This window comes from Mrakia frigida (assembly GCF_051309035.1).
Source record: "Mrakia frigida strain ATCC 22029 unplaced genomic scaffold BDY24scaffold_9, whole genome shotgun sequence".
Lineage (NCBI taxonomy): Eukaryota > Fungi > Basidiomycota > Tremellomycetes > Cystofilobasidiales > Mrakiaceae > Mrakia > Mrakia frigida.
In genome coordinates this window covers 14,216-29,594 of record NW_027481272.1, presented here as the reverse complement: position 1 = coordinate 29,594, position 15,379 = coordinate 14,216, and the positions used below count along the sequence as shown (strand labels likewise).

General features: G+C 54.2%; 7 protein-coding genes across 7 annotated transcripts in view; 4 read left to right on the top strand and 3 right to left on the bottom strand.

Moving 5' to 3' along the window:
• BDY24DRAFT_278794 (uncharacterized protein) overlaps nt 1-3,535 on the top strand; it is a 6,134-nt gene extending 2,599 nt beyond the window's left edge. Inside the window, exons 15-33 of the mRNA XM_076636960.1 lie at nt 75-274; nt 357-419; nt 510-604; nt 675-841; nt 913-928; nt 998-1,063; nt 1,149-1,170; nt 1,246-1,341; nt 1,409-1,593; nt 1,666-1,731; nt 1,809-1,830; nt 1,905-2,000; nt 2,068-2,270; nt 2,347-2,412; nt 2,495-2,507; nt 2,581-2,589; nt 2,676-2,771; nt 2,843-3,258; nt 3,341-3,535. Coding sequence (XP_076498123.1) covers nt 75-274; nt 357-419; nt 510-604; nt 675-841; nt 913-928; nt 998-1,063; nt 1,149-1,170; nt 1,246-1,341; nt 1,409-1,593; nt 1,666-1,731; nt 1,809-1,830; nt 1,905-2,000; nt 2,068-2,270; nt 2,347-2,412; nt 2,495-2,507; nt 2,581-2,589; nt 2,676-2,771; nt 2,843-3,258; nt 3,341-3,423 — 1,980 coding nt within the window. The 3' untranslated portion in view covers nt 3,424-3,535. The remainder of the gene's footprint in view (nt 1-74; nt 275-356; nt 420-509; nt 605-674; nt 842-912; nt 929-997; nt 1,064-1,148; nt 1,171-1,245; nt 1,342-1,408; nt 1,594-1,665; nt 1,732-1,808; nt 1,831-1,904; nt 2,001-2,067; nt 2,271-2,346; nt 2,413-2,494; nt 2,508-2,580; nt 2,590-2,675; nt 2,772-2,842; nt 3,259-3,340) is intronic.
• A 524-nt stretch (nt 3,536-4,059) lies between these two features.
• Nucleotides 4,060-5,943, bottom strand: BDY24DRAFT_278790 (uncharacterized protein). The gene has a single exon (XM_076636959.1). The coding sequence runs from the start codon at nt 5,685-5,687 to the stop codon at nt 4,101-4,103; it is 1,587 nt and encodes a 528-aa protein (XP_076498122.1). The 5' UTR covers nt 5,688-5,943; the 3' UTR covers nt 4,060-4,100.
• A 74-nt stretch (nt 5,944-6,017) lies between these two features.
• On the bottom strand, nt 6,018-7,765 carry BDY24DRAFT_278749 (uncharacterized protein). Its single transcript, XM_076636958.1, has 4 exons — nt 7,266-7,765; nt 6,997-7,163; nt 6,515-6,909; nt 6,018-6,441 (listed from the first exon to the last, which is right to left on the bottom strand). The coding sequence occupies exons 1-4, from the start codon at nt 7,646-7,648 to the stop codon at nt 6,349-6,351; spliced, it is 1,038 nt and encodes a 345-aa protein (XP_076498121.1). The 5' UTR covers nt 7,649-7,765; the 3' UTR covers nt 6,018-6,348.
• Nucleotides 7,625-9,563, top strand: BDY24DRAFT_439930 (Intradiol ring-cleavage dioxygenase; the record flags this gene model as incomplete). Its single annotated transcript, XM_076644481.1, has 7 exons — nt 7,625-7,990; nt 8,658-8,794; nt 8,865-8,880; nt 8,983-9,090; nt 9,172-9,215; nt 9,289-9,384; nt 9,453-9,563. Exons 1-7 carry the CDS (start codon nt 7,822-7,824, stop codon nt 9,561-9,563), a joined length of 681 nt encoding a protein of 226 aa, XP_076498120.1. The 5' UTR covers nt 7,625-7,821.
• A 779-nt stretch (nt 9,564-10,342) lies between these two features.
• BDY24DRAFT_338678 (PLC-like phosphodiesterase) lies at nt 10,343-12,374 on the top strand (the record flags this gene model as incomplete). The annotated part of the gene is made up of 11 exons (XM_076637342.1): nt 10,343-10,489; nt 10,610-10,684; nt 10,759-10,863; nt 10,958-11,103; nt 11,173-11,189; nt 11,262-11,338; nt 11,415-11,513; nt 11,600-11,715; nt 11,798-11,938; nt 12,033-12,148; nt 12,241-12,374. The coding sequence occupies 11 exons, from the start codon at nt 10,343-10,345 to the stop codon at nt 12,372-12,374; spliced, it is 1,173 nt and encodes a 390-aa protein (XP_076498119.1).
• Nucleotides 12,375-12,380: 6 nt separating this feature from the next.
• MRPL16 (mitochondrial 54S ribosomal protein uL16m MRPL16) lies at nt 12,381-14,059 on the bottom strand. The gene is made up of 4 exons (XM_076639635.1): nt 13,578-14,059; nt 13,419-13,474; nt 13,189-13,256; nt 12,381-13,086 (listed from the first exon to the last, which is right to left on the bottom strand). The coding sequence occupies exons 1-4, from the start codon at nt 13,950-13,952 to the stop codon at nt 12,650-12,652; spliced, it is 936 nt and encodes a 311-aa protein (XP_076498118.1). The 5' UTR covers nt 13,953-14,059; the 3' UTR covers nt 12,381-12,649.
• Nucleotides 14,060-14,106: 47 nt separating this feature from the next.
• BDY24DRAFT_383212 (anaphase-promoting complex subunit 11) lies at nt 14,107-15,322 on the top strand. The gene is made up of 5 exons (XM_076639634.1): nt 14,107-14,192; nt 14,292-14,402; nt 14,479-14,537; nt 14,678-14,779; nt 14,916-15,322. The coding sequence occupies exons 1-5, from the start codon at nt 14,182-14,184 to the stop codon at nt 15,080-15,082; spliced, it is 450 nt and encodes a 149-aa protein (XP_076498117.1). The 5' UTR covers nt 14,107-14,181; the 3' UTR covers nt 15,083-15,322.
• The last annotated feature ends 57 nt before the right edge of the window (nt 15,323-15,379 follow it).

Genomic DNA, 15,379 nt, shown 5'->3' with positions numbered 1-15,379 from the left:
CTTTTCTCTCCTTCCCTTCTGTTGACTGATCCCAACTTCCTCTTCTTCTTTCTTCCCGTCCTTTGTTTTCTCAGAAATGTTCCGGGTTGGTCACTGAGAACTGTGGTGGAAGTTCCACTCTTACCCTTCTCTACAACCCCGACAACGTCGCCGCTCCCGCTTCGCTTCCTTCAGGATGGGCTGCTCCTTCAACTGGCTCCTGTCGAACCGAGCCTTCCGGTGTCAGAGCTTTGGCTGGCGCGTCAACGGCAAGTGATGCGTTGACGATCGAAAGGTGAGTCGCGTCTCGTTCTTCTCGTCTCTTTAAACCCTCGCCCAACCTCATTCCTCCTCTCTTCCTCGCCTTTCTTTTCAAGTTGCGTCAACTACTGTGTCGGAAAGGGATACTCGATAGCGGGTATGGAGTACGGTCGAGAATGGTACGTGAAAGTCTGCCTCCTCTCGTCGCCTCCTCTTCGTCGCTGACCCCCGCCCTTCGTTTCCTCGGTTACCCTCCTTCTCCCCTACAGTTACTGCGCCAACACCATTACTTCCTCTTCCTTGGTCGCTGCCGATACCGATTGCAACATGCCTTGTGCTGGAAACCTCGGTCAAACCTGTGGCGGTGAGATCTCGACGCGTCTTCGACTCTGTCCTTTTCGCCTGCTGATCTTCGACCTTCCTTTCGAACTCAGGCTCGTCTCGTCTCTCCATCTACCAAAAGTCGGCAGTCACAACTACCACCTCCACGTCCTCGAAAGCGTCCTCGGCTTTAGCCTCAGCCTCAGCATCCAGCTCGGCTGTTACTCTTTCGAACGGCTGGACTTCGAACGGAGCTTGCACGAGCGATACCACTCGACTGGTTAGTCCCCGTCTTCTATATGAACACATCTCTACCTCGTGCTGACAATTCGATCACCCTTCTTTACACAGATGACAACGAGCTACGGTCAGTCGCGTTCAGATCTCATCGAACTCTTCCTCCTCTCTCTACTTACCCTTCCCCTTCGTTCCACAGTTCTTTCGACGATGACCTACGAGATCTGCACGGATTACTGTTCGGGCCAGGGCTTCTCCCAAGCTGGTGAGTTGTCGAACTCTCAACCTACTTCCAAACTTCTTTTAAATGCTGACCTTTTCCTCATCCGCTGCATCTCTTCCTTTCGAAGGTCTCGAGTACGGGACTCAGTGGTAATTCCTCCTTCCTTTCGAACCAACACGCTTCAGTAAACCCTTCGCTAACACATTCTTTTTCTCCTCTCACAGCTGGTGCTCTTCTTCCGTCGATCTGACGAAGACGTCGACTTCCACCGCCTGCACAATGGCGTGTGGAGGAAACAGTGCTGTCAAGTGTGGTGGCGCGTGAGTCCATCCACTTTCTTTCCCCATCTCTAAAGACGCTGTTCTGACGATCTTGGGAACTTTGTAGCTACGCGATGCAGATCTTCGTTGCTCCTGCTTCGACTTCGACGACTTCGACCAAAGCTACGGTGACTTCCACAACCACTGCAGCGACAGCTTCTGCCTCCTCTATCTCCCTCTCGAACGGATGGACTTCGACTGGAGGGTGCATCAACGACCCTACGAGCGCGAGGCTCATGACGAAGACGATCGGTGAGTCGCGTCTCGTTGAACGTCTCTTGATCGTCTCTCTCTGACCTTCTTCATGCTTGCTTTCTTCGTCAGATCAATCCGGAATGACCTATGAGATCTGCACGAACTATTGTTCAGGCTTGGGCTACAGTCAGGCTGGTGAGTCTCTCTTTTCGAGCGAGTCCCCGACGGCAAGCTTACCTTCCTCCTTTGTTCTCTCCTCTTCCCTTCCCAAGGTCTCGAGTACGGAACCCAATGGTGAGCATTGGATCGTGTTATTACGAGCTCCTGTATGTCTACTGATTTGATCTCTTTCTCTCGTCCAATCTCAGCTGGTGCTCTTCCTCCCTCGACGTTTCCTCGACGACCTCCTCGACGGCTTGTACGAGCGCCTGTGGAGGTAACAGCGCCTTGAAGTGCGGAGGATTGTAAGCTACACATTCCTGGCTCTCGCGTACAATCCTATACAACGCTGACTCCCTTGTTCTTATCCAGCTACGCCATGACTCTCTTCTCTGCTCCCGCTGTCGTCGTCTCTTCGTCCTCTTCCACCAAAGCCGTCGTCCCTAGCACCAGTACCACTTCGACGAAAGCAGCCACTGCGACTGCGACTTCTTCCGCTATCGTGCTTTCCAACGGATGGACTTCGACAGGAGGGTGTGCCTCTGACTCCCCGAGGTTGATGACTGTTTCGTACGGTGAGTCTCGCTCCTACCCCTCCCTCTCCTGATTCGTCTCTCACTCGCTGACTTCTTCTTCCTTCCCGCTTTTCAGGCTCGACGTCGATGACCCACGAGCTCTGCACCAACTACTGCTCCGGTCTCGGATACACTCAAGCTGGTGAGTCGTCTCTCATCTCTTTCTCTCGTGAAGCAAAACGTCGGACTCACTCGACGCGTCTTTTCTTTCCCTCCCTCCTCAGGTGTCCAGTACTCGTGAGTTCCTTTCTGTCTCCTATCGCACAGCCTTCTACCGCTGACATTGATTTCACCTCCCTGCTTGCCTCAGGTCTCAATGGTGAGCCTACATCGTTTTCTTTCTTTGTCGAGAGTTCTCCCTCTCGCAATTGACTGACCTCCGTTTCTTCTCTTTTCGCCCACCAGCTACTGCTCTTCGTCCGTCGACATGACCGCTCTTAAGACCTCAACTGCTTGCACCAACACCTGCTCCGGAAACTCAGCTCAGATCTGCGGTGGAGCGTGAGTCGTATCGAGCCGCCCTTTTCTTCCGTCGTCGTCTCGCTGACCCTATTTCCCTCGTCTTACTCCAGTTACGCGATGAATATCTTCACCAACCCCAACGCAGCGAGCCCAACCACTTCCTCCTCGACCATCAAAGCCACCTCCACCTCCTCCTCCTCCTCCAGCACCAAATTCGTGACTTCCACGTCGTCCAGCGCGTCCGCCGTTGCTTCCTCCTCCGTCGTCGCTCCTTCCGGATGGTCCTACTCTTCCTGCGTCTCGGATTCAGCCTCCCCTCGAGCTCTCAGCGGGTACTTCGTCGACTCCTCGACGATGACCCTCCAGATCTGTGCAACCACTTGTTCTTCGAAGGGCTACTCGATGTTTGGGGTTGAGTACTACACCCAGTGTCTCTGTGGAAATGCCCTGGCCACCACGTCGTCTACACTGGCAGAGAGCTCGTGCTCCTATGCTTGCGGAGGGTCCTCGACGGAGAAATGCGGAGGTGAGCTCGACGCGTCCTCCCCTTGTTCTTCTTCGTCCTCGAAATTGATCGTCTTGCTTTCTCTGGCTCGTTGTCCACCCAGGTTTCAGTGCCATGAGCCTTTTCGTGATCAAGCCGACATCCAGGAAACGAGGAGCGAGCGTCTGGAGCAGCAGTAGAGTTTGAACGGATCGGACGTGACCTCACCTTTTTTTTTCTCTCCTCTCTTACATAACGACCATCTGCCTTCTTGGCCTTAGACTCTGCGTGTTTATAATTTTACGTCATATAATGTTTATCTAATCTACCATAGCATCTTTCCATCTAGTCTATCATCTTTGCATCGAGATCGTCGAGAACGGAACCGCATCGTCTCTCCGCTCGCTTCGACTGGAAGTTCCTCGATCTCTGTCTCTTCCCCTCGTGCAAGCCCCAAGAAAATCTTACCACGTCTCCTTTTCACCCTCGTCTCGACCAGCTTCACTCACCCTCGTCTTTCACCCTCGAGAACACCTTCTTCGCTCCCTTCATCTTCTCGTTCCCTTCGATCCTTCGTTTCTTCTCCATCTCGTCTACCTCGTACAAGCCTTGCTGCCGAGCGAGATAAAGATAGCTCATAAACATAGCACGCAGATCAATCAGAAAAGGAAGGAAAGGAAAGTAAAGATCGAGACTGTCCGAAGAAGGGGAGACGAAGAACGAAGAAACGAAGGCGAAGAGCGAGATACGAAGGGGCCGAGAACGAAAACGAATCGAAAGAGAGGAACGTTATTAGACTAAAGTCAGACTACTAGATGTCAAACGAGAGAGAGAGAGAGCAGAAACCATAAACAGCACGACGGAAGGAGATGAAACGCGTCGCCTCACTCCGAAAACCCACTATCCTCCTCTCCCACATCCCTCCACCCAACCGACCACCTCCCCAACCCATAGAGCCCATCCACGAACCTCTCCTTCGCGTCCTCGTCCACCTGCTCCAGATCCGGCGAGTTGAGCAGCGCTCGGAGGTGGAGCGTTTGAGGGAGGAGGGTCGGGAAGGAGGTGAGCTTTGTTGAAGTCGAGTTGGTTTTGGAGGTAAGAGCGGGAAGGGAGAGAACGAGAGATTGGTAGGTGATGAGGAAGGAGGAGAGGGTGTTGATTTGGTGGGTGATGGAGGAGGTGAAGTTGGAGTCGACGAGTCCCTCGTCGGCGTGGTGGTCGACGACGACGTCCTCGATGGAGCGAGAAGAGGAGGAGGAAGACGACGACGACGAAGCATCGACTCCTACGACTCCTCCCACAGAGAGAAGAGCTTTCCCTCCTGCACCCAAGGATCTCTGGATCCCCTGACCGACGAGTCGTCCCAACGACCACTTGACCCCTTCCTCCTCCCTCACGAGCAACGACCAGCCTCCCATGCACACCAACGCCAGCTCGTGCGCTTCCGATCCTGGCGTAGTCGAAGCGACAAGGGAGGCAATCTCGCTGGAGATGAGCGCCTTCCTCGATCGATCAGCGAGGATGGAAGGTGAAGCGGCGACGAGGTTGGTAGGAGGGATCAAGGACGAGGAAGGAGGAGCGAACGACGAGAAGAGGGTTTGCCAGACGTGAAGGATATCTCGAAGGGTGAGGGAGGAAGCGATGACGTCGAGGGGGGAGGTAGTCGTAGAGCTGAAGGCTTCCGGGGAGATGGCGAGAACGTCGGTGAGGGTGAGTTCGAGGACTTCCGCCATGGCTCGATCTTGAGGACGAGACGGGGAGGAAGGGAGAGCGGCTCGAGCGGAGGACCAGAGGGCTGAAGCGGCGGGGGTGATGTCTCCTCCGGCGAGGGAGATGGAGAGGAGGGAGAGGAGAGAGAGCGTTCGAGGGGAGGAGGTGGACGAGAGGGAGGAGGAGAGGTTGGCGAGGCGAAGGTAGGTGTAGAGGGAGGCGAGATAGGATTTGAGGTCGGTGGCTGGTAGAGAATACGAAAACCGAAACGAGAGAAGGTCAGGTTTCGGTTCGATCGAACAAGGAAAAGAACGAAAAGAGCTCGAAAACTCACGCAAACTCATCTGCCTCTCCGCGACTCTCTCCCACCCCTTCCTCTCCAACTCGACCCTCTTCCCTCCCCCACCACCAACCCTCAACCAAGTCTTCCCCCCAAACACCAACCCTTTACACCACTCCCCAACCACCCCTCTCATCAACCCCCTCACCCCCCTCGGCGCGCCCAGTTCGCTCCTCAACTCCTCCACGTCCACCAACTCCTCCTGCCCGACCATTTGCTCCAACCTCTGCATCTTCTCCTCGTCCCTGCTCCTGTACATCCTCCCCATCAGCCTCCTCAACGCCGGAAGAACCAACAAACACACCGCCAAACCCAAACACAACTTCCATCCCCAACTCCATCCCTCCGTCCTCGACGCGACTCCTCCGACGGCTCGTCGAGTCATGCCCATCACTCTCCCCCCTCCCACTCCCTCCTCCATCGAAACAGGCACTCCCGAAGCTTCGGAAGCCAGTCCGAGCCGCTCCGCTCCTCCAAGGAGGGAAACGGACGCGACGACTCCGAGAAGAACCTTCCCTCCGTCCGAAACCAGTTCGGTTTTGGCTCCTCCTTTACGAGACTTGGTGGTGGAAGCGGCAGGTTTGGCTCGTTTGCGAGGAGGAGGTTTGGCCGGTTCGGAGGAGTTGGGAGAGGTGGCTGCTGAGGAGGAGGAAGGGGAGGCGGAGTCGGAGGCGGAAGAGGAGGAGGTGAAAGGGTAGGTGATGGAGAGGAGGTAAGCGTCTAGTTGGACGGTTTGTTCGGAGCATTCGAAGGCCTGCCAGAAAACGAGAACGAAGAAAAGAGGAGTGAGAAGTCAGTTCGGGAAAGGGGAAAGAAAACGACGCGTTCTCGAACTCACGTTCCTCCAAGCCTGCTTCTCACTCTCCGACATCCTCGCCTCCAGGAACTCGATGCTCCTCGACAACTTGGCTCGTTCGCGCTGAAGCATCCAGATGTACTCCCTAGCAGCACCGAGAACGGTAGCTTTCCCTTGCTTGGTCTCCTTGGGCATGCCGTCGATGAGACCGGTCGAAGGGGAGGGAGTGTCGAGAGGGAGGGTCGTCGGGGTGGAGGTGCCGCTGCAGGAACCGACGAGGCGAGGGTTAGGACGTGGGTTGAGGAAAGAGGGATGGAAAAAGGACGAACAAGAGCACTCGAAGAACAGGGACAGAGTCTCGAAGACGAGTGAACCCATCCTGAAAGAAACGAAACGAAACGAAGTCAGTCGTCGCTTCTCTTTCGACGCGATTGAGAGAAAGCCCTACTCACGCTGATATGATCCCTGTACTTCCTCTCAATCGCATTATGATCCGACACCTTCCCGTTCTGGGAAGAACTCGCTACGGCCGTCGAAGCTGAAGCTGGTTGTTTAGGAGCATCGAAAGGCGACGCGGTCGAGGAGAGTTTCCTCTTCGTGGTCGTCGAAGTCGTTTGAGGTTGAGGAGGCGCGAGGGAGTGGATACTGGAGGCTGAGGAGGAGGGTTGAGAGTGGGTGTTGGAGTGAGCGAGGGAAGGTGGGTTGGAAGAGGGAGGAGGAGGCTGGTGGTGTTGATGCTGGGTGAGGGAGAAGAGAGGGTTCGGTGGCTGTTGGGTGAAGAGGGAAGCGTTGTTGATGTGTGAGAGGAGGAAAGAAGGGATGGGAGCGACGGGGTTGTTGTTGTTGGCTGTGCAGACAGAAACGACAACGAAATCGTCAGAAAAGAAGAAAGGAAAAAAAGAGAGAAACAAAGAAGAAGAAGAAGAGAACGAACGATTCGAGGACTCGGCGTTGACGTTGGGAGCGAACCCGAGGTGGTTGCCCTGACTCTGCTGAGGAAGGAAGTTCTGGTTCGTAGGATTGTTGTTGTTGTTGTTGTTGTTGTTATTGTTCCCGAACTGAAAGAAAGGATCGAGATCCAAGAACTCTGTGGAGGGAGGTCTGCTCGTTTCGGAAGGGGAGGGAGGGAATCGTACGAGGTCGAGGTCAGCTTGGTTCGGCCTGCTCCTTCGCTCTCTCCTCTCTTTTCTTTGTTCGACTTACCTCGATAGATCCAACCCGTGAACATGAGCATTACTACTTCTAGACGCTCCTCCTCCTCCTCCTCCTCCCAATCCACCAAACGAAAACACATCCCCAAACGCACCTCCTCCCTCGTTACTCTCGCAGACTCCGTTCATCATCCCAAAGATCTCATCCTCCGTAGGCAATCCACTCGTCGTAGAAGAAGGAGGAGAGTACGATTGAGAGGAAGAAGATCCTCCTCCCGTAGGTGGCGAAGCGGAGAACTGGAAGAACGAAGGAGGTCCACCGGTGGAAGAGCCGAAGTCGAACGAGAGAGGAGGAGGATCGTGTTCAGGAGTCGAAGGTCGGAGGAACTCGTCAAACTCGGAGGAGTACATCACGGGAGAGTGGGAGGACAGCATTCGTAGCAAAGGGAAGGGAAGGGAAGGGAGGAGGGTTGGGTGGAGGTTGGAAGTTGGTGGGAAGGGAGAGAGAGAGAGGGTGAGCTCGAGAGTCGAACGACTCTCGCAGTTTCTTGGGCGAGTCGTTCGTTTGGTTCGTTGTTCTTCCCTTCTTTTGCAGCTCGAGAATTCATATGGCACAGCACACAAGGATGATCCCTACTTCGATGTTCACGTCGATCTACCTGCAAAATTTTCACCCTGATTCCCTCGAAGAGACCCTTCCAGCCCTCGTGCTCTTCTGGAAACGCGTCCTCCTTCCAACCTCTTCGGGAGGTTCTCCTTCCCTCTTCGCTTTCCTTTGTTCGTCTTGGACCTCAAACTAAACTGCTGACTGCTGAATCCGTAAAGTGAGCACAGCCCCCAATCGGAGGCCGAGACGTCGGGTTAATTGTTCGACGAGAGAAGGGAGAAGACGATTAGAGCGAGAGGCGACGACGTCGGTGCCTTGTAGCGACTAGGAAAAGGGTTCGAGAACGAGATGAAGAGAGAGGTTGTAGAATCTCATCGTATCGAAGAGTAACAGAGGTCATCTGAAAGAGAGGAGGAGAGGGAGGGAGAGAAAGGACGCGTCGAGGTTGGCGTTTGATCGTTCGTCGAGACGTGAGCGGAAAGTGGGAGTTGAAGAGCAGAAGGGACTCACATGTAAAGAAAGAAAGAAAGCGTTGAAGCTGCGGTGGTGAAGCCGTCAGGCTTGACGGTCAAAAGTTGATGGCCTGGAAAGCGAGGAGGAAGAGGGAGAGGAAAGCGACGAGTCAGTCTCGGTCGGTTCACAAGCGAAGAAAATTCAGATCGGAGTCCTTCTGGGCTCACCTCTCTCTTCAGGCAGACCACTCACTCCTGCAAAGAAGCTGCTCCTTGTGTGCTCACGCCTGAGGAAAGAAGGTCAGCTCTTCTCATCGTTTCACCGTAGCTCATTTCGGCCATTCTCCGTTTGCTGATCGCTTTTCTCGTTCGTTCGATCTTCTAGGTCCTTACTACATCGCAGACGAGGTATTCAGGCCCAATCTGACGGAGGATCGAGAAGGAGTTCCGATGCACTTGGAGTTCACCGTCGTCGATGTTGAGACCTTTGGCCCTCTTTCGAACGCCTTTGTCGATGTTTGGGTGAGTTTGGGTAGTCCGAGCCTGCGAGACCAAACCCATACTGATTCAGTTGATTGCGGCTTTGCTCCAGACCTGTGATGCCGCAGGTGAGTCTCGATTCTCGCTCAGTTCGAAGGAGAAACGAACGAGACGCGTCAGTGAAAACCTCAGATCGCTTCTGACTCTCCGTCTTGCACCGTTTCCCTCAGGCGTCTATAGTGGATTCTCAAACGTTGGTGGGTTTCCTGGAGGGCCAGGAGGACCTCCAGGTCGAGGAGGAGGAGGTCACGGTCCACCTCGAAAGGGCCAGCCTTCAGGTCAGTTCTTTCTCTCTCGCTCATTCTCACCGAGTCTAGCCTTCGAGCGACGCTGACGGCTGTGCTATTTCACTTCTTCAGGTGGTCCCGGTGGTCCTGGAGGGCACGGTCCTCATCAAACCAACGTGAGTTCCGAGGCGTCTTCGCCTTGTCGAGGTTCACAAAAAACTGACTTCTTCGTCTTCCCTCCAATCGCAGAACAACACCTTCCTTCGAGGAGTTCAAGAGACGGACTCCGACGGGAAGGGCGCTTTCGATCTGATCTTCCCAGGATGGTATCAGGAAAGAACGACCGTGAGTTGGTGTTCGCCGCGTCGTCTCTCCGTTCTTTTTGACGCGCCTTTCTTTCCTCGCTTTCAAAGCACATCCACGCCAAGATTCACTCCCCTTCCTCTCCCCTCGCCGCTCTCCATACCGGTCAAGTCTATCTCGAGGAAGCCATCACCGCTGAAATCGCTCTTCTCTCCCCTTAGATGCTCAATTAACAGGGCCGTTCGAAAGACCAACGAGCAGGATGGGATTTACAGAGGCGAAGGAGGGGAGTGCACTTTCCTTAAGGATACTGCTTGGGTTTTAGGAGCTGATGGAGAGATGAGCGTTCTAGCTCGAGTGTTTATGGGAGTAAACGGAAGTGCGACGCACTAGGTGCTTTTGCTCGTTTCTCCCTCTTCTTCAACGCCGCCGTCTTGGAGCTTGCTTTCGCTTACTGAGACTCAACTCCCGTGCCTTTTGTACCAGATCCATGAGTCCTTTCTTGTAGCGAGCGAGCAGAGGCAGAAATGTCGAACCCTCGTGGCTGAGAGGAAACGTGCGCGACAAAAAAAGCGGAGGAAGATCGTCACTTCGCTGCCTCTTGGGACCATTTTTCTCTCTTCGTTCTACCTGAAGGGTCATCAGCTTCAATTCTTCTCTTCTTCAGTGAGTTCCTTTTCCCTAAATCCAGCTCTCGGATCTTGAGATCCGTCGTTGATCGAATCTCGTCGTCGCGTCCATCTCCAGATCTCTTGACCCAAATCCGTCCGATGAACTTCGCCTTCTTCCAAGCTTTTCGAACGTGTTTGTTCCCTCTCTCGTCCGCACGTTGAGGTTCCTTCTCGGTCGACGGCTTCAATCGATCTGACGTTCACTTTTTTGCCTTCCTTCCTTCCCTCAAACCAAAACTCCCCTCCTCAGTTCTTCGTCGGCTCCCTCAGTCACTTCAGTCTATTTTCCTTTTCTCTCTCTTCCCTTCCTCCTCCTTTCCTCCCCCAAAATGCTCGCTTCAGCCGTCCTCGCCCTTTCCGTCGTCGTCGCCCCCGTTCTCTCCTCTCCTGTCGTCTCAAGATCCAACTCTGGGTTGGAGGCTCGATGGGCCTACCAAAAGTATTTCGATCTTCAAGGACACCGAGGAGGACGAGGAGTGAGTGTTTTCCTCATTCTCGAGGCTCAAGAGGATGCGAGGAAGGCGCGATTGTCGTTGAGCTCGACGCTTTTCCTGCAGCGACGAAACTGACTTCAATTCCTTCCTTCTTTTTTTTAGCACTACGTCGAGAGCACTCTTCCGGCTTTCGCTGACGCCCTCCTCAACGGAGTAACCTCGCTCGAGTTGGATGCCGTGAGTCTTCGATCTTTTGTCGACGACAACGTAGTTCCTCCTGCTGAGCCTTTCTTCTTTTCTCTCTCCTTCAGGGTCTCTCTAAAGACGGCCATCTCATCGTATGGCACGATGAGGCTATCGATCCCACCAAATGCAACGATACCGGGCCCGCCTTCCCCAACGATCCCTTTTACCCCGTGAGCCCTCGCTTCGACGCGTCGTCTCCTGTAGTCTCCTCCCATCGCCTCGACGAGAGCTCATCCCCTCCGCATCGTTTCTTCTTCTTTTCAGTACGTCGGAAAGTACATCGCCAACCTCACTCTTTCCCAAATTAAGACCTTGGACTGTGGGTCCCAACGACTCGTTGGATTCCCTCTCCAAGTCACTGTCCCCGGAACCAAGCTTTCTACGATGGACGAGTTCTTTGATTTCATTCAGTGGTGAGTACAAGTCATCCAGCCTTTCAAGATCAGAGCTGACTTCCCCATGGCATTTCATCCTCGCAGTGCGACCGACGAGCCCGGTCAGTCTCTTCGACGCGTCCCTCCCGACCTCTCCCTTTTCTGACTTTGTTGCATCTCTGCGCTTTTTCTAGTCCTCTTCAACATCGAGTCCAAGGTTGATGGAGACTTCCACAACCTCACTCGATCTCCTGAAGACTTCGCCGAGGCCGTGAGTCACCCTGTGCTTTTCTCGACGCGTCGTTCATCTCTCTCGAAGCTGAGATCCACCCTTCTCTCTCACTCAGATGGCCAAAACCTACACCGCTCTCGGACCCGAGATGGTCGATCGAATCACTCACCAGTCATTCGACTGGCGAACCATCATCCTCTCCAAGGAAATCATCGTTCGTCGCCTCTTTTCTCGATCTGCTCTGGCGCATCTCGTTCAAAGCTCTCTCTGACCTTCAACTCGTTCGGTTCTCTTCCTCAGCCCTCTCTCCGAACCTCCGCTCTCTTTGACGATACTACTATCTACGCCAACCCCGCTCCTGGAGTCGGTGGAAATCTTTCCATCCACGGAGACGGACCTTCGAACTGGTTGGCTGGGTTCGTTGTTCTTGCCCCTTCCCTCCCCTCTTTCTTTTTCTCCCCGTCTTCCCTTATCTAACCTCTCCTTTGATTCTTCCAGAATCAACATCGACTCCTTCAACGGCTCCACCGTCCAAGAACGAGTCGTCCTCGCCGCTGCCTCCATCGGAGCCGACTTCGTTTCCCCCGCTGGAACCAGCTACGCTTCCAATGTGACGGATCCTACTCAGGCTGGATACATGTACGTATCTCCTGTCCTCTTCATCCCCGCTCGTTCGAATCCGTCATCTCGAACTGACTCGTTCGTTTCGCTTTCCTTTCTTTTCATTCGACAGTCCCCTCGTCACCAAGGCGATGGTCGATCTCGCTCACTCTCTCGACATCGGAGTCAAGCCTTGGACGATCAACCGATTGAGTATCGTTGAGTACCTTGTTGGGTTGGGAGTTGATGGTTCGTTTGCTTGTCTCTCCTTGCCGTCCCTCTTTCTCTCTTTTCAGATCGCAAAAAGCTGACTCCCTCTTCCTCTTCTTGATACTATGTAGGTATCATCACCGACTACCCCCGAGACGTTCGAGTCTGGGCCAAGGCTCAGGGATTGAAGGTCGCTCCTCTAGCGGATGAGCGACGGATCGAGAAGTGCTTGAAGAAGCACAACCAGCTTACTGTTCAGGCTTAGATAGTGAGAAGGAATTTAGATTTATACTGAACTAAGGGAATGGGGATATATATATGTACGTTTCGTGCTGTGGGGAGAGAGGAAGGGGAAAGAGAGAGAAAAAGGGAGAGTGGCTTCGACGCGTCGGATATTCGTTGCTCTCCTTCTTTCGTCTCACTTTCCCACCTTCTTCACGACCCCGAGGGAGCGAGCTCGTGGACCTCCCCTTTCCGGAACGCGACACAGAGTTCAAGCAAGCCGCCCATCATCGTAGAAAAACAAGCAAGCTACCCAAACTACCTCGCCGACATCGGAGGCGCCGACTCCACTCCCTTCCCGTAAATCTTCCCTCCCAAAGGCTTGAACTGAGGATCCAGCAGCGGCTTCCCATCCAGGCCCGTCGTCTTCACCTTCTTAGGCATCCCACCTCGTTCCCTCTCCTCCCTCTCCTCCTGATCCCTCTGACTCTTCTCCAGCATCTCCATAAACTCCTCCCATCGCTTCTCCTCCCTCAACTTCATCTTGGTCTTCTTCTCCGAGATGCTGACCTGACCCTCGAACCGGGTGAGGAGGTCCTCCTCTGCTTTTTCGGCGAGGATTTCGGAGGGCGTGAGGGGAGGGAGGGTGAGGGGAGCGACGGGGTGAGGGACGACTTTGTTGCCGCATTTGGGGTAGGATTCGGGAGTGACAAATTCGGTTCCGATGGGGAGGTGAACGGTTGCTACTCGGCACACTGTGAGGTGGGAAGGAGGGGGTTGGCGGTGGTGGGTGAGAAGGGAAGGTCAGCGTTGAGAGAGAAGGGGAAGGCGGAGGAAGAAGAGAGGAAGGGACGCACTGTCCTTAGCCATCTCAGGCCGAATGTTTCCACCTCGGATCTCAAAGAGCATGTGGTTCATTGGAACGCTGGTAGGAACGAAATGAAAGGGAGAGAAGGGAGGCGAAAGGTGAGCTCGGATCGGAGAAACGGAAGGAAGGGAAGGAAAGGGAAAGGTCGACCTCGCTCTCTTCCTTCCCTTCCGTTGAGCTCGCCAATCCATCCATAGAGAGAGATGGAGAAGTACTCACTTGCAAGCCCAGTACTCGAACGTTCCCTTTCCCTTTCCCATACGAGTCTCATTTCCCTAGCAAAGCGAAAAGAAAAAAAGCAGGAGCAAGAGCAAGGTCAGCTCAACTGCTCTCCTTCCCTTTCCTCCCTTCTGCTCCTCCCTTCGGCTGGTCACTTACCTTTACACAAATCGGCCTATCTGGAAAGACCCTCATGAAGATCTGAGCTCCTTTATTCCCCTTTATCTTCCTCCTCAACACGTCGTAGCAAGCCTCTAGGGTCTTTGCGCTCAGCCTGGCCTCTCCCTTCGCTCGCATGCCAAACTCTCCTCCGAACGCGAGCGTCGTTCCTCGAGTGGATCCTCCCGTTCGGATAGGGATTCGTCCCTTGAGCGTCTTTCGGTTTCGGTGGTTCTTGGGAGCGAATTTGATCCCGCGAGAGGAAGAGGTGACGAGAGGGGAGGAGAGAGAGAGAGAAAGCGAGGGGAGGAGGGAGGTGCTGGTTGGCCGAGAGAGAAGGGAGAGTCGGGAGAAAGTGGAGGGGAGGAAGGACATGCTGAAGGAGTAACCAAGCCTGGCTGAGTAGAAGAGGAGAGGAGGAGAGAGGGAGCGACCGGTGTACGAGTTGGAGATGGCCGTTTGGGAGAGAGGTCGTTTGGGAGATCAGTCGAAAAGAGAGACGACCTCGTCCTCTTGTTTCCTCCCGACTCCCATCCTCTATAAAGTCGAAACAATCCTCTCGGACCCACTTCTCCAACCAGCCCATGACCTCTCGCTTCACCTCATGAAGGTCCAGTGAGTCCCGTATTCTCTCTCGCCTCTCACACTCTCCTCGCTCGTTCAGATCTCGCCATTGCTGACCTCTCCTTCCTCCTTCTCCCTTCCTTCCTTCAGCGTAAAAAACTGGCAAGCCGTTGCCATCTGGCGATGGGATACAGCCGCTCAAGGGGAAGATGGCAAGATAGCTCCTGAGGATCCAGATGAGGAGGTCTGTGGGATTTGTAGGTCAGTCCAAAAGGAAGGGAGGGCGGAAGCTGGAATCGACGTCGAGCTGACTCGTTGTTGTTTCGCGTGGAAACAGACTTGCGTTCGACAGTACCTGTCCTGAGTGCAAGATCCCTGGAGACGACTGTCCTTTGAGTGAGTCCCAGTCCGTCAAAGCAAAGTGGGGAGAGGGAGGAGAAGGAGAGGGAGAGGGAGAGAGGAGAGTCGAGCTCAACTGACGCGTCTTCTCTCTTCTCTTTTTTTTGGGGTCCTGCTTTCTCGTCGATGCTTAACAGTCTGGGGACAGTGCACGCACGTCTTTCATATGCACTGCTTGCTCAAGTGGATCGACACCGAGTCGAGTAAAGGTCAATGTCCGATGGATCGAAGAGAATGGGGTGAGCTCGACCTTTCCTTCCTTTCCCTGTCTCTCTCTTCGAGCCCTCCCTCCTCCACCTGACCCCTCTATACTTTGAAGACGTCTCGCTGACTCTCTTCTCTCCCCTTTCCTCGCTTCTATCGTCTCTCTAACAGTCAACGCCGAACGTGCAGCCGCTCCCTCCTCTCCCATGGCAGCGACCTCACCCGTCCTCGCTCCTCAAGCTGCTCCTTTCGACAGAGAAGGCTCGGAAGGGTCGGTCGTTCTCGCTCCAGAGACTCCGAGAGAGACCTACACTCGGGAACGAAGCATCGTTCCATAGAGGTCCGCGTTTGGTTTGTGATGGGAAGAAGCAGGGAAGGGGTCGGGGAGCAGGTCGGTTGATTGCCGAGGTCGAACGTCCTCGTTTCCTTCCCTTTTTTTTGCCTTTTGCCTTTTGCTCGCTTTTCTCCACGTAGTCTGGATGACGACCTCGCAGTTCTCGACGATTAAAACCTTCTCTTCCCGATCCTTATCGAGCATGACCAAGAAAACTCACAGAGAGGATGATCCTTCGACCGGAAGAGTCAGCACGAGCTCACACCTCTTTTGTCATCCTCGAATCTCGCTCCCTTCCTTT